Consider the following 14,657-nt stretch of genomic DNA (forward strand, 5'->3'; position numbering starts at 1 on the left):
GAACGGAATGAAATCGGTAACGCCGTTCTCGACGTGCTGATGGAGTCTCCGGGTAGTCCGCCGCGAGGTGTTATTCAGGATGGTACCAGGGCCAAATCAAGGTACTCGCTTGCGAGGACGCAAGGTCTGTTGCGCTGTACAAGGCAGCAGCCGCAAAGCTGGGACAAGTCTATCCCGGGGCGATTATCGAGGTCGTCGACTGGAAGGACATTCCGGCTCGGCCAAGGGCCAGGGCATGGGTTCCAGCAGAACCTGAGAGAATTCTGAGGATGCTGCAACTGATGAACCCGGCTCTCCCAACGCAGGACTGGAGTGTCACAAGTCGAGGACGCTGTAGGACCTAGGAGGCAGGTCGTGTTAGCCCTGAATAAGGAAGCTCTCGAGCCCCTTAGATGGAGCAAAGGAAGAGTGTTTTGCGGCCTCGGCGAGGTCCTTATCCAAGAACCCTGGGTGAACAACTCAAGGATTTGCGGATTGGGGGCCTTTGGGTTTAATCTCATCCGAGCTGCAGATGAAGGTAAAGTGACAACATGCATTTTAGTAAAGTCTGAGCTAAATATCTTTTCTTACCTAATTATAGCAATGGTGGCGTTACAGCGGCCAGCTTGGCAAGCGGAGGCACCCAATTAACGCTAGCCTCCGTTTATATGCCGTACGACGCAGAGGAACCTCCTCCGCAAAAGACGGTAAGGGATTTGGTGGCCAACTCAAGCAAAGGCCATCTGCTAATCGGGACAGACGCAAACGCCCACCACGTGCAGTGGGGTAGTTCCGACATCAACACTCGTGGTGAGTCACTTTTTGAGTACCTTTTAACAACTAACCTTGTAGTTTGCAATGTATGCAATGAACCAACTTTTATTACTAAAAACCGTAGAGAGGTTATTGACCTCACTATTTGTTGCGAAAGCGTTTATGGGTAGGTTAAAAAATGGCGTGTTCTTGAGGAACATTCCTTTTCAGACCACCGGTATATTGAAGTAATGTTAGAGTTCTTCGTCGATCAGCCCATTGCGAGACGTAACCCACGTAATACAAACTGGGAACTACATAATGAGCTGTTAGCAAGAGAACTACCAGAACTGCCCCCACAAAGCCCCTCATCAACGATGGAGCTAGAGGGTCTGGTAGAAACCTTCACATCGGCATTCTCAAACGCCTTAGAACAGGCCTGTCCATTGCCAAAACCACGCGGTAAGCGTAAACCTCACTGGTGGTCCCATGATCTGGACCTACTTCGTAAATCCTGTAGAGAACAGTTTAACAAAGCCAAATTCTTTGATAACGGGTCACAATGGCTAGAATACAAGGACAAACTAAGGACCTACAAAAAAGTCCTGAGACAAGCGAAGAGAACTTCATGGAGAAGTTTCTGCACTGGATTCGAAAGTGTCGTTGACACATCCAGGCTACGGTGCGTGCTTTCTAAGACGCAAACAGCTATTTGCTTTCTGCGGAGACCGAATGGTACCTGGACCAGCACAGAAGGGAAAACTCTAGAGCTGCTCCTGGACACACATTTCCCGGGAAATATGACCAACGCACCGGAAGTACCTGCAGCAAACCAAGCTGTGAAGAGGTGAGAGGAGAGGGTGAGGTGGGCAGTCAAAAGTTGTAAACCTTTTAAGGCTGCTGGACCAGACGGGATTGTACCCGCTCAACTTATCTACTCTTTGGAGTTATCAGCCAACTGGCTGCGGCACATATATACCGCTTGTTTGGCTATGAACTATATTCCGTGTGCATGGAGGAGCGCCACGGTCATATTCATTCCTAAGGCAGACAAAGCCTCTCACTACGAGCCGAAGGACTACAGACCTATCAGTCTTTCATCCTTCGTACTCAAGACGCTAGAGAGAATAGCGACTCACCCCCAACATATGCAGATGGATTTATACCGCGATTATCAGACCCATACTGCTGTATGGGGTAGGCGTATGGTGGCCAGCCTTGAGCAAGGCGTCAAACCTAAACTTGTTGGGCAAAGTCCACAGATCCAGCATGATAAGCATAAGCGGGGCTCTAAGAACAACGCCTAGCGAAGCTCTTCAGGTCATTCTTGACATCCTTCCATTGGATATGGCTGGTCATCGAGCAGCGGCAACGTCAATCCTGCGTCTAAGGGAGTTGTCGTGTTGGAACAACAAGACCACAGGACACTCAAGTATAATAAACAAATACAGTTTTCTCCCTCCTAGCACGGATCGCTGTGCGACCACAACAGTTGCGGAAACCAACTTTAAGATAAACATACCCAGCAGGGATGACTGGACGGAGTCGGATAAGTGCCTTGCTATGAGCAACAGCATTTCCATATACACGGACGGCTCCAAGCTAAACGGTAGAGTTGGAGGTGGAGTATACTCAAGGGACCTTGACCTCCAACTCTCATTCAGACAACCCGACCACTGCAGTGTATTCCAGGCAGAAGTTGCAACCATAATGGAAGCCGCAGCTAGGATAGGGACATACAATGTCGGCAAAGAAATGTTTATCTTCAGCGACAGCCAAGCTGCCATAAAATCTCTGGGCTACCACTCGTTCAATTCTGAACTAGCACTAAACTGTCGCCGATCTCTTCAAGAGATGGCTCAACAGAACCGTGTACACCTCACATGGGTCCCTGGACATAGGGATATCGAGGGAAACTGCAATGCAGATGAACTCGCTAGGCAGGGTACAACCAAGCAGGTTCTTCCTGGACAAGAACGCTTAGGTATGCCCCTGTCCACATGCAAGCTTATGCTAAAAGAGCACATCTACCGTCAAGCCGACGAAAGATGGCTACAAACACCGGGGTGTCGAACATCGAAAGAAACCTGTCCTAAATGGGATCCTAAAAGATCCCGTCACGTGTACAACCTAAGAAGGGATACAATTTCCACACTTGTGGGGGCACTAACGGGTCATTGCCTCATAGGTAGGCATGCAAAAAGGTTAGGAGCGCCTTATTGCCGTTGCTGTAGGAGTTGTAAAGAGGATGAGGAGGAAACGGTGGTTCACCTCATTTGCAACTGCCCAGCACTAAGCGGAGCACGGCAGCGCTTTCTGGGAGCTCCATTTCTTGATAATATGAGTCAGGTTGTGGAACATGACGTCAAGGACCTGGTAGCTTTCATTAGGTCCTCAAAATGGTTCGAAGAGGAAAGGTAACGGTGTTTTTCGTGGTATCACAACGGGCCTAGTACTACTGGCCTAAGTGTGCCCTCGGGCAGCCACCCTAACCTAACCTAAAGTGGGCGTGGTCATAGTCGGATTTCGCCCATTTTTTATACCAAGATAAAGTGAGTTCAGATAAGTACGTGAAGTAAGTTTAGTAAAGATATATCGATTTTTGCTCAAGTTATCGTGTTAACGGCCGAGCGGAAGGACAGAAGGTCGACTGTGTATAAAAACTGGGCGTGTCTTCAACCGATTTCGCCCGTTTTCACAGAAAAAAGTTATCGTCGTAGAATCTATGTCCCTACCAAATCTCACAAGGATTGGTAAATTTTTGTTCGACTTATGGCATTAAAAGTATTCTAGACGAATTAAATGAAAAAGGGCGGAGCAACGCCCATTTTGAAATTTTCTTTTATTTTTGTATTTTGTTGCACCATATCATTACTGAGTTGACTGTTGATATAATTTACATATATACTGTAGATATTACATTTTTTGTTAAAATTTGACTTTAAAAAAAAATTTTTTTTAAAGTGGGCGTGTTCGTCATCCGATTTTGCTAATTTTTATTAGCACACATATAGTAATAGAAGTAACGTGCCTGCCAAATTTCATCATGATATCTTCAACGACTGCCTAATTACAGCTGGCAAAACTTTTAAATTACCTTCTTTTAAAAATAGGCGGTGCCACGCCCATTGTCCAAAATTTTACTAATTTTCTATTTTGCGTCATAAGGTCAACGCACCTACCAAGTTTCATCGTCTTTGGTAATGAATTATCGCACTTTTCCGGTTTTTCGAAATTTTCAATATCGAAAAAGTGGGCGTGGTTGTAGTCTGATTTCGTTCATTTCAAATAGCGATCTGAGATGAGCGCCCAGGAACCTACATACCAAATTTCATCAAGATACCTCAAAATTTACTCAAGTTATCGTGTTTACGGACGGACGGACATGGCTAAATGAATTTGTTTTTTCGCCCAGATCATTTTAATATATAGAATTATCATTGCTATTTATTTTTTTGTTGTACTATAAAAGATCTTAGATCTTATTGTACTAATACTCTTTTTGCAATAAATGAAATGAAATGAAATAATAGGCAAATAGTTGTGGCAAATATTTGTGCTGAAAAAGTGAGGTTATGTGAATGATTTAACCTTTATTATTGCACTACGGCCATGTCTATGTTGTTGTGCAACTTTTCCCAATAGCCTTCTCTTCGATTTGCATCTTCGTATTTGTCGTGATCTTTATATTTTCCTCGTCAGTCTCTAGTAGATATACGCCGCCGATAAACGCCGCCGCCGCCGCCGATTAGGGTCGTTTTTGGCACGCCGCCGCCGAACGTCAAAAATATCGCCGCGGCGGCGGCGGCCTCCAGGGCGTGTTACTATATTTTCTACTCGTTTAAAACTGTTTAGGCCATTTATTGTTCATGTCGAAAATTGGTCGGATATGGTCGAAAGTGGTGTCAACGGATGCGCACCACTGCCAGTTATAAGAAACTAATTACGAAATTTAAATCTTTCTAACTGTTCAAAAGTTACCAATTCACCAAGTTATTAAAACAAAACACTAACAGAAAAGTTATATATCTAATAAATTAATATGCTCACTTTGCATTTTTTTTTTTCAAAAAATTAATAATGAACAATGAATTCAAATAAAATGACCCAAGGCGAACATGTTTTCAAATTGTCCTCAAGTTACTAAAAAAAAGCAAATTAGCCAAAAAGGTGCCGATTTAAAAAAATTTATATTGCGATTGGCTGAAAGAATAAGCGAAATCAGTGACGCAAAATCCTTTAGTAGGTTCTAGGGGCATACACACTCCTTTGAAATGATTCTTACCTCATACTTAAGTTGAGGTATATGTACGTATAAGGGTTTGAAAAATCACTTGGGCTTACATTCAAACATCTGTTATCTATTTGCGAAACTATACAATAGGGTCTGAAATGTTAATTTTGATTTTCACACTTAATCCTTCAACACCCAAGTCTCCCGGTTTGAGATTTCCTAAAGTTGGCGGCCCTATCCAAAACTAGTCCTTTGAAGTGATTCACATTGATTATAGCTTATCAAACAAGTTTAAATATCACCTACACGTTACGGCTCCTTTTACAAATGTGAATATGTAGGCACATATATTTACCAGGTGAGGCTTTGTCCTTCGCAAGAACACTCAAAGTGGTGAAGGAAAAGCTTTCCCAAGACAGTCGAACTAAGGACCGTGTGTTCTACTACCCTAGCGTAGTGGACAGTCGACCTAGTCTGAAAACTGAAGCTACGCGGTCATCCATAATGAGCTCTTATATCATAAGGCCGGAAAACAGAAGTTAACATCTTTCAACTTAAAATCGGTCGACTTTCATTCAAAAATATCGTTTTAACGAAGACTATTGAAATCAATATTGTGAACACAAACGTCTGCAAACTTTGGTCTACATTTTAAAAATGTTATCCAGGGTCCTTGTAAAATTTTAATTATGTAGATGCGCCGAAGATTATACGATTTTCACCAATTAAGCAATGACATCCATTTAGACTGCTTATGATTTCGAGGGCGGCATCTTTGGCCGAATAGTCACTCCCTAACATTTCAAGGTGTTTCTCTAGTTCAGCTCGGCAGCATAGCGCAACAAAAGCATCCGTTGGAAAGTCTTTGGAGCTACACCTAGAGCTTCTAGGAAAGTGACGTCCACGAAGGTATGAGTTCGAAGTCGCAGTCCTATAGCTTCTGTGCTGGTATATGGTGTGAGGGTCAGGAGGCGTGGTAGAGAATGGTGGTCGGGATTGCTACTGTTTGCACATCGGGAATAGCTCTTAAAAACAGCCGAAACAACTGGAGGCGCCCTATACCACGAGAGTCATGAGTATTAAAAGACCATTAATAGCAACCGTAAGTCGCCTATGTGCGTGGCCGCCAAGGAGGCACAAATGATTTAAAGGAATTGTGTTCGCGACGATTATTAGGTGTTAACCCCAGGTGAAACTACGCATTTCACGAGATATACAGACAAAAGTGTGACTATTTTATGTATCTCTATTTCTTTTCAGCCGACGTAGCAGTACCAATTCCAAAGACCGGGGTTAGGTTCGAAGCCTCTCTGGAGTAAGCGAACGAGGGACAATCACTCAGCAAGTAGCTACTCCTGAAAATTTTTGAATGGTCTGTGAGATCTTGAGGCAAAAACCCCGGATCTTTCCGAAATGGCCAACACGTTGATTTCCTTAAATAGATACAAACAAAACCTTTCCTAAATAATATTTTTTTAAATAGAAAAATCAAGCTTTTTAAAGTAAGAACACCGGCGTAAGCCGGCGCGCCGCCCACGCCGACGCCGCCGATAGTGATCGGCGTAAACCTCTAGTCTCTAGGCGCTCAGCTTGGTATTTTTGCTTTGTCTTATTTTAAGTGTTCCTCTTCGGGCAGATTAAAAATTTTTTTCGAAGGAGCTCCAAAGGTTTTTAACTCAACCGATTTCAAACAAACCATTAAGACCAGTTGAACGAATTAAAAAGAGCTCTTTTTGGTTTCATTCATCGTTTATATATTTCAATTCATTGTTTCACAAATTTAATATTTTATTTAATGTTTTTGTTTTGTATAAAAAAGGAAAGTAATTGTGTATTCTTGTTTATAGTAATATATGTTAAGTGGAAAGCAAAAAAACAAAATGATAAACGCACAAGTTTCTTTTAAATGTTTCATTTGTTAGTTCAATATATGTATGCTGCTTTTGTTTTCTTTTTTCGCAACCATTTTTTTTAACTTGTTTTTCATAGTTTTTAGTTGTAAAAAACGTATGCGGCGATTCATACTGCTATAGCAGTAATACAACTTCCGCTTTTACAAAAAATTCAAACTGGAACAGGACATTTGGAAATTGCGTTGAGAATGCATACTTCTTAATTTTTTTTTTTTTTACGTTATCTTTAATTTAAAATTTGTTTTTTTTTTTTGCCATTTTTACCGTATTTTTTTTTTTCTTTTTTTCTATCTTTTCTTTGTTTTCTTTTGTTTTTGTAATTTTTTTGCTAGATATTTGCTTGACTTTTTAATTTTATAATACACATAAGATAAAACGTGCGCGCGTAATATAATTTTACGAGTATTTTTGTATCAACTACCCAAAGCGAAGCGTGGTTTTGGTTTTTTAAATTAAATAAATACGATAGCTACAATCAAAATTAAAGTGGAAAATAATTTAAATATCAAATGCATTGCTTAGAACAGGCAATTTATGCTTTAGACCCGTACTTAAAAAAAAATGTCTCCTCTCTATGTTATAAACAATTATTATTACAATTATTTTTTTTTTTTTATTTTAATGTTTTTAAAAGAAAACGCATTTAATATTTGTCAAAATTAAATAAAGAAAACGTGCGTCACCTGCTTAGTACGTTGTTACAAAACGGAAGCGGTAACTAAATATTGTAAACAGGGGATCGGTTGTTGATGGAGGTATAAATGAATGTTAAACAATTTTCTCCCGTTGAACGCACGATTCCAAATGTCCCAACCAAAAGTATAGCCGTTTCAAAACAGCACGTAGTTCATACTATACAGTGGTGGTGTCGACGGACTCAATGCGTGCAGCGCTAGCATCACCGCCCGCTGCGGCATCGCCATTAGCACCGCTACCACCTTCGCCTCCTTTCTTTTCATCGAATTTGAGTAGCTCCACATTGACTGCCACTGTCTTCGTTTCTTGTGGTTGTGCGTCTCCTTCAGCTCCACTGGTATTCCCTGCGTTGGCTCCACCACCACCACCAGTAGTTACTGTCAAGGATAAATCATTCAATGATTTGAGCACTTTATTAATTTCTTCCTCAGTGCTTGGAGCGCCATTGCGATTACCGAAATGCAAATAACATTTACCAAATTGTCCTATATAAATAAAAAAGTTAAAATTATTGTTGTAAGTATTAAATGGAAACAATGTTAGAAAAAGTGAATTTTCGAATTAGAACTCAAAAAATTGCTCGAATTCGATTTCGAAGGCAGTGTCCGTGTCGTGCGTTACGATCCGTATCGGAATCCATTCTTTACTCAATTTATAAATATGAAACTGCCAAAATATTTATACAAATTATGATAAATTATAAATCCAACTAATACGCGAAGTCTCTAGTTGTTGTTGGTGTTGTAGCGATAAGGTTGCTCCCCGAAGGCTTTGGGGAGTGTTATCGATGTGATGGTCCTTTGCCGGATACTAATCCGGTACGCTCCGGTAACAGCACCATTAAGGTGCTAGCCCGACCATCTCGCGAACGATTTATATGACCACATTAAACCTTCAGGCCACCCCCCCCCCCCCCCCCCCCCCATGAGGAGGATTGGGGTCGCCAGAGCCTTGTTTGTTAGTGAAACGGGATTCGCCGCTCGAAGGTGAGGTTGACAATTGGGTTTGAAGAAGCTATATGTTGCGCTGGCAACCTGAAAGTCTCTAGTTCACATATGTCGTTATTCGTCCTCAAGATTTCAGAGCTATTTTGATTTAGTGTTTAGAGTGAAAACTGGATTTCGATACGAATCGTAACACACGATACGGGCCCAGTTCTGTATTCTGGTAGTTTGCCTTCTAACGTCACATGCTTTTAAATTAGGCCTTGTCAGTGATAGCAGATGTAGGAAGTGCAAGTTGGAGGAGGAAACGATCTAGCACGTTTTGCGCTCATGTCCTGAGCTTGCCAGGCTAAGACTCCAGCTATTAGAACTGGCACACCTATCAGATATAGAAGCAGTAAGAAGTATAGATCCTAGAAAGCTCCTAGTATTTGCCATGATGCCGAAATTATCCCCATTTAATTTGTTGCGTCCCTCCCACGAAGTTATTTTATAACAAAGGTCCTGGTTTCTGATAGGATTTTTCAGTTTGGTCTTTGAGCAAACTTCTGGTAACATTATGGAATACGTAGGCTTTGTGAGGTTCTCACGGGCCGGCCATTTCAACCTAACCTAACCTAATGTGTCTTGATCGATTCGAAAATGTTAGTGAAAGGCGGAAGAAGCCTGATATAAACTACCATGTCTAAGTGGTAAAACGATTTAATTTTAATTCAATTGCTTATGACTACCGGAAAAACTGGGTTCATATTAGCACAAGGTCGTACCCCTGCAACAATTCCCAGAAACTTTGTTTTAGCCCTTCAAAAACAGTTCGAAAGCAAGTTCGAAAAATTCTAGATTGGAATTCTATAACCAAAACAGGTGTCGACGGCAGCGGGTTCTATGCACGGGAGCGACTCTTTTTTTTCGAGATTTGATTGCGTGGAGGAGGACCTTCTCATCTTTGAAAGTCCCAGTTCCAGGTTATTGTCCAATGCATAAAATGATTAATTTCTGGGTTAACTTTCCAAAGTATGTATGTACGTTTGGCTCCACTAGTACACAATGGTAATACCAAATGGCCAGAACCATGTTATCAGCTTGCTATTTGTATTTAACTCTCCGTGCTATGTAAAATGGTATTTAAAATGGCACCACGCCAGGTTATTTTCAATTTATTTTCAATTTGGTTCGGTTTTTTCATGGCACCACGCCAGGTTATATTCAATTTGAATTAAAATATGAGGATATTTTCTATCCCGTTATTTGTCTCCCGTGCAGTTATATGTATTTTTGTAATTTATATATACGGTATTCTCTATCCCGTTACATGTTCCGTTTATTGCACTTTGATGATGGTATCATAAAAGTTATGTATGTGTGTAAAACGAAAGTTTTACTTATATGCTTTTATTTCTTTTAATTTTTAATTAGATTTGTTTATATGTTGCATGTATAAATTAACATCTTAATGTTAAATTTGATTTTGCCCGATAGCAATTATATGTATATTTTTGCACAAAGTGCATATTTTATGTTAATGTTTTTTAGGATTTTTGCCCGATAGCAAATGAATCTTATTCTTTGCACAATTTGCATATTTTTACGATAAAGCGCACAATATTTTTAATTAAATTTTTGTCATTTCGACTCTCGCACTATCCGCCATTTTATTCTCTCTCTCTCAGGGGCTGTCATTTCAGTGAAACCCCATTTAATTTGTTGGGTTCCTCCCACAAATTATCATTCTCGGAGCAGCTCTTTACAGCTAGACTGCTCCATGCCCTCCTGTTCCGGAGGGTCCAAGGCTGTGGTTCTGCTGCATATGCCAGAAAAGGATCTTCCTCAGGTGGTCATACTCTTGCCAGTTATTCACGTGTAAAAGAAGAAAAGGCGAGAAGCGGCACAGACAAATCGGAAATTGGAACCGGATTTAGACCGATAACAGGAATTGAAACCGCTACGAAATCTTAATAGACACCTAAAGTCTGACTGAACTAGCATCCGAAATTGGGATCGAAAAAGTATACAAAACCGGAATCGACCCTCCGTGCGAAATCGGGGCCGAAAAAGTATACGAAACCGGAGTCGTAATCGAGATAGCTTTCAAAATCGAAACCGATACTGAAATTCGATCTTAAACCAAAACTAACGATGAAATATATACCAGCACGGACGCAGTATCGTCCCTTAAAGTTTTCTGCTAACATTCCCGTACGAAGTTTTTGCAAAACCTTATCTGTTGGAGAATTTGACACAAATAAAGTAGTACTTCCTTCGACTACAAGCTTGTAAGCACTTGCGCTTGCATTTGTGTACAAACAAATTTCGACAAAATGCGACTAGTCCATATTTACAACTTACCCTTCCATGATATATAGAGCGGATTGCATTCACGCTTACGCAACTCTGTTTTTAAGTCCTTTACGCGTACATCACGAGTAATATTTGACAATTTGATGCAAAAGTCGCGAGCCAAACGATTTTTACGAGCGCGCTGTTGCTTGCGATCACCGCGATCACCGCCACCACTTTTGCGCTCCTGACTTTTGCCCTCAACTCCTGACTGATCACCTTCAGACTGTAGAAAATATACAAATAAATAAAGGGTTGTATAAATAATAGTAAAACGAAAAATGTATGATATGGGTATCAAATGGAAGGTATTAAAGAGTATTTTAAAAGGGATTGGGCCATAGTTCTATAGGTGGACGCCATTTCGGGATATCGCCATAAAGGTGGACCAGGGGTGACTCTAGAATGTGTTTGTACGATATGGGTATCAAATTAAAGGTATTAATGAGGGTTTTAAAAGGGAGTGGCCCTTAGTTGTATATGTGAAGGCGTTTTCGAGATATCGACCAAAATGTGGACCATGGTGACCCAGAACATCATCTGTCGGGTACCGCTAATTTATTTATATATGTAATACCACGAAATGTGGACCAGGGTGACCCAGAACATCATCTGTCGGGTACCGCTAATTTATTTATATATGTAGTACCACGAACAGTATTCCTGCCAAGATTCAAAGGGCTCTTGATTTCGCTCTGCAAAACTTTTTGATTTTCTTCTACTTAATATGGTAGGTGGTATCACACCCATTTTTCTAAAGTTGCGTCAATAAATCAATCCAATCACCATGTTTCATCCCTTTTTTCATATTTGGTATAGAATTACGACATGTTTTTCATTTTTCGTAATTTTCGATATCGAAATAATGGCAGTGGTCATAGTCGGATTTCGCCCATTTTTAATACCAAGACAAAGTGAGTTCAGATAAGTACATGAACTAGGTTTAGTAAAGATATATCGATTTTTGCTCAAGTTATCGTGTTAACGGCCGAGCGGAAGGACAGACGGTCGAATGTGTATTAAAACTGGGCACGGCTTCAACCGATTTCGCCCATTTTCACAGAAAGCAGTTATCGTCCCAGAAGCTAAGCCCCTACCAAATTTTACAAGGATTGGAAAATATTTGTTCGACTTATGGCATGACTAAGGGCGGAGCCACGCCCATTTTGAAAATTTCTTTATTTTTGTATTTTGTTGCATCATATCATTACTGGAGTTGAATGTTGGAATGATTTACTTATATACTGTAAAGACATTAAATTTTTTGTTAAAATTTGACTCTAAAAAAATTTTGTTTTAAAGTGGGCGTGGTCGTTCTCCGATTTTGCTAATTTTTATCAAGTCTACATATAGTAATAAGAGTAACGTTCCTGCCAAATTTCATCATGATATCTTCAACGACTGCCAAATTACAGCTTGCAAAACTTATAAATTACCTTCTTTTAAAAGTGAGCAAAATTTTACTAATTTTCTATTCTGCGTCATAAGTTCAACTCACCTACCAAGTTTCATCGCTTTATCCGTCTTTGGTAATGAATTATCGCACTTTTTCGGTTTTTCGAAATTTTCGTTATCGAAAAAGTGGGCGTGGTTATATGTAGTCCGATATCGTTCATTTTAAATAGCGATCTGAGATGAGTGCCCAGGAACCTACATACCAAATTTCATCAAGATACCTCAAAATTTACTCAAGTTATCGTGTTAACGGACGGACATGGCTCAATCAAATTGTTTTTCGAAACTGATGATTGTGATATATGGAAGTCTATATCTATCTCGATTCCTTTATACCTGTACAACCAACCGATATCCAATCAAAGTTAATATATACTCTGAGTGCAAAGCACGCTGAGTATAAAAAAAACTATTATTTGAACTTACCTTAGTTGGGCGCCGTCTTCGGTTGACAAAGCGACGATTGCGACGCGGATTACGCTTTTGCTGCTGATCTTGCTATTTTTTTTTTTTTTTTTTGTTTAATGAAAAATTATAACTTTAACAAGTACCCATATTACGCTGTACCATAATAATAAACTTACACCCTGTTGCTCAGTGTCGGTTTGCGAAATAGCGCGTCGCTGATTTCGTCGTCCAAAACGTCGACGCATAGGACCACGTCGACGATTGCGTGCATTCTGGTTTTGTTCAATATCAGTATCCACTTCCTTTAACACAATCACTTTACCAGCCTTCTCTTGAATCTCTTTGAGTTCCTGTAATACAGGTACAATCTTGAGGCGACGCTCCGACAGTAATTCCCAGTAGAGACCAGCGGGACGAGGCAAACGTTTAGCAACATGTATGACTTCCGTAGGTGTTACAATCAAATCAACAGGTGTGTCATATTTTTGAAACAAATTCTTTGGCAGGCTATCAACGACCTAAAATCATAAAAGACAAAATAAATTATTACAGTATACAAATTGAAAAAAAAAAACCTGATAATACAGTAATGCAACAATAAAAAGCATTGCTTATCAATAAAGTAGCATATATACTGATGCAGTAATGAACTCGGGTTCAACAAAGATTTAATTCTATTGCAAGCTTTTTAGCGATTGTGGGACAAGCGTGCATATGCTTGATTGTGCCTTTTGTTATTATTTTCAAAAAATATTACGTACCTGCAGGTCATGTACCATCGTAGCAATTACTGTGTCTGGCGTAATTGAGCCAATTTCGGTAAGTAAACCAATATCCTGATCGGCAAAACCATTACCACGTCCAATGCGATATCCATCACGTGACACCACTACCGAGCCAATTACTACCATATCCAACTTTACTTTGCTCTCTAAAGCTAAAAAAAAATGAAATTAATGTCGTTATTGTTTTCGTAAGCAGCAAGTTTATTTGAAATATGTATTATAGCCCGCCAATTTGTAGGAAAAGTTAAAAGAAGCATGACACAAGTTGGAAGCGAAGCACGGCCTAAAATCTCCTTGGAGATTATCGCGCCTTACACTTATTTTATCTTATCTTATAACTTTAAACGAGCAATTCTTGTATATTCGTATATTTGTATGTTTGTATAGCCGAATGATCTTGGGAACGACTCAACCGATTTAAATCAAATTTGGCACAGAGATAATAGCCGTGTTTTTTAACACGCGTATATCCGTTTACGCTTAAACTTTATATTGACTGCTAAGAGACAAACTATAAATACACCTCTGAAATTGCTGCGCATAAATTTTGTCCTACTAAATTTCAATACGCATTATACTCAGATGTAACTGAAATATGTGTCTTTGTTTCACCCTGTACACTAATTCTATGTATTATATGTGTGTCCACAATTCATCGCAATTGATTCAGCTATATGTTATACCCTATGGCCATCAGAGCGTTGCGTCTCCGCTTTTCGCTACACCCTGTTGCTGTAGCTAGTTGTTTTACCACAGCCGCTAGATGGGTCTCCTAAGCATTATCTAAGCGAAGATAGGCGTTTTTTAACACGCGCAAACGAAACGTATACGCGCGTGTTAAAAAACACGGCTAATGTATCACCTGCTAAGATTTTTCTACATAGGTTTTGCCACTCAGAATGTGTCACAAGGTTGCCACCTATTCTAAATTATAAAAAAAATTGCATGATATGCCGATATGGGTATCAAACGAAAGGTATTTCACTCCGCATTACAATAGGGGCATTTTTGAGTAGGGTTGCAATTTAGGGTTGTCACCTAATCGAAATTTAAACAAATTGCTTGGGATATACCGATATGGGTATCAAACGAAAGGTATTTCACTCCGCATTACAATAGGAATATTTTTGAGTAGGGTAGCCATTTAGGGTTG

At 40.0% G+C, this 14,657-nt stretch overlaps 1 protein-coding gene across 1 annotated transcript in view; it reads right to left on the reverse strand.

Annotated features, from left to right (window-relative positions):
• Positions 1-6,696: 6,696 nt before the first annotated feature.
• lost (methenyltetrahydrofolate synthase domain-containing protein lost) overlaps positions 6,697-14,657 on the reverse strand; it is a 31,765-nt gene continuing 23,804 nt past the window's right edge. Inside the window, exons 4-8 of the mRNA XM_067763115.1 lie at positions 13,481-13,656; positions 12,896-13,237; positions 12,738-12,809; positions 10,866-11,082; positions 6,697-8,060 (exon numbers count right to left, since the gene is read on the reverse strand). Of these exons, the coding sequence (XP_067619216.1) occupies positions 7,732-8,060; positions 10,866-11,082; positions 12,738-12,809; positions 12,896-13,237; positions 13,481-13,656 (1,136 nt within the window). The 3' untranslated portion in view covers positions 6,697-7,731. The remainder of the gene's footprint in view (positions 8,061-10,865; positions 11,083-12,737; positions 12,810-12,895; positions 13,238-13,480; positions 13,657-14,657) is intronic.

Source organism: Eurosta solidaginis, chromosome 1 (genome assembly GCF_040869045.1).
Source record: "Eurosta solidaginis isolate ZX-2024a chromosome 1, ASM4086904v1, whole genome shotgun sequence".
Classification (NCBI taxonomy): Eukaryota; Metazoa; Arthropoda; class Insecta; order Diptera; family Tephritidae; genus Eurosta; species Eurosta solidaginis.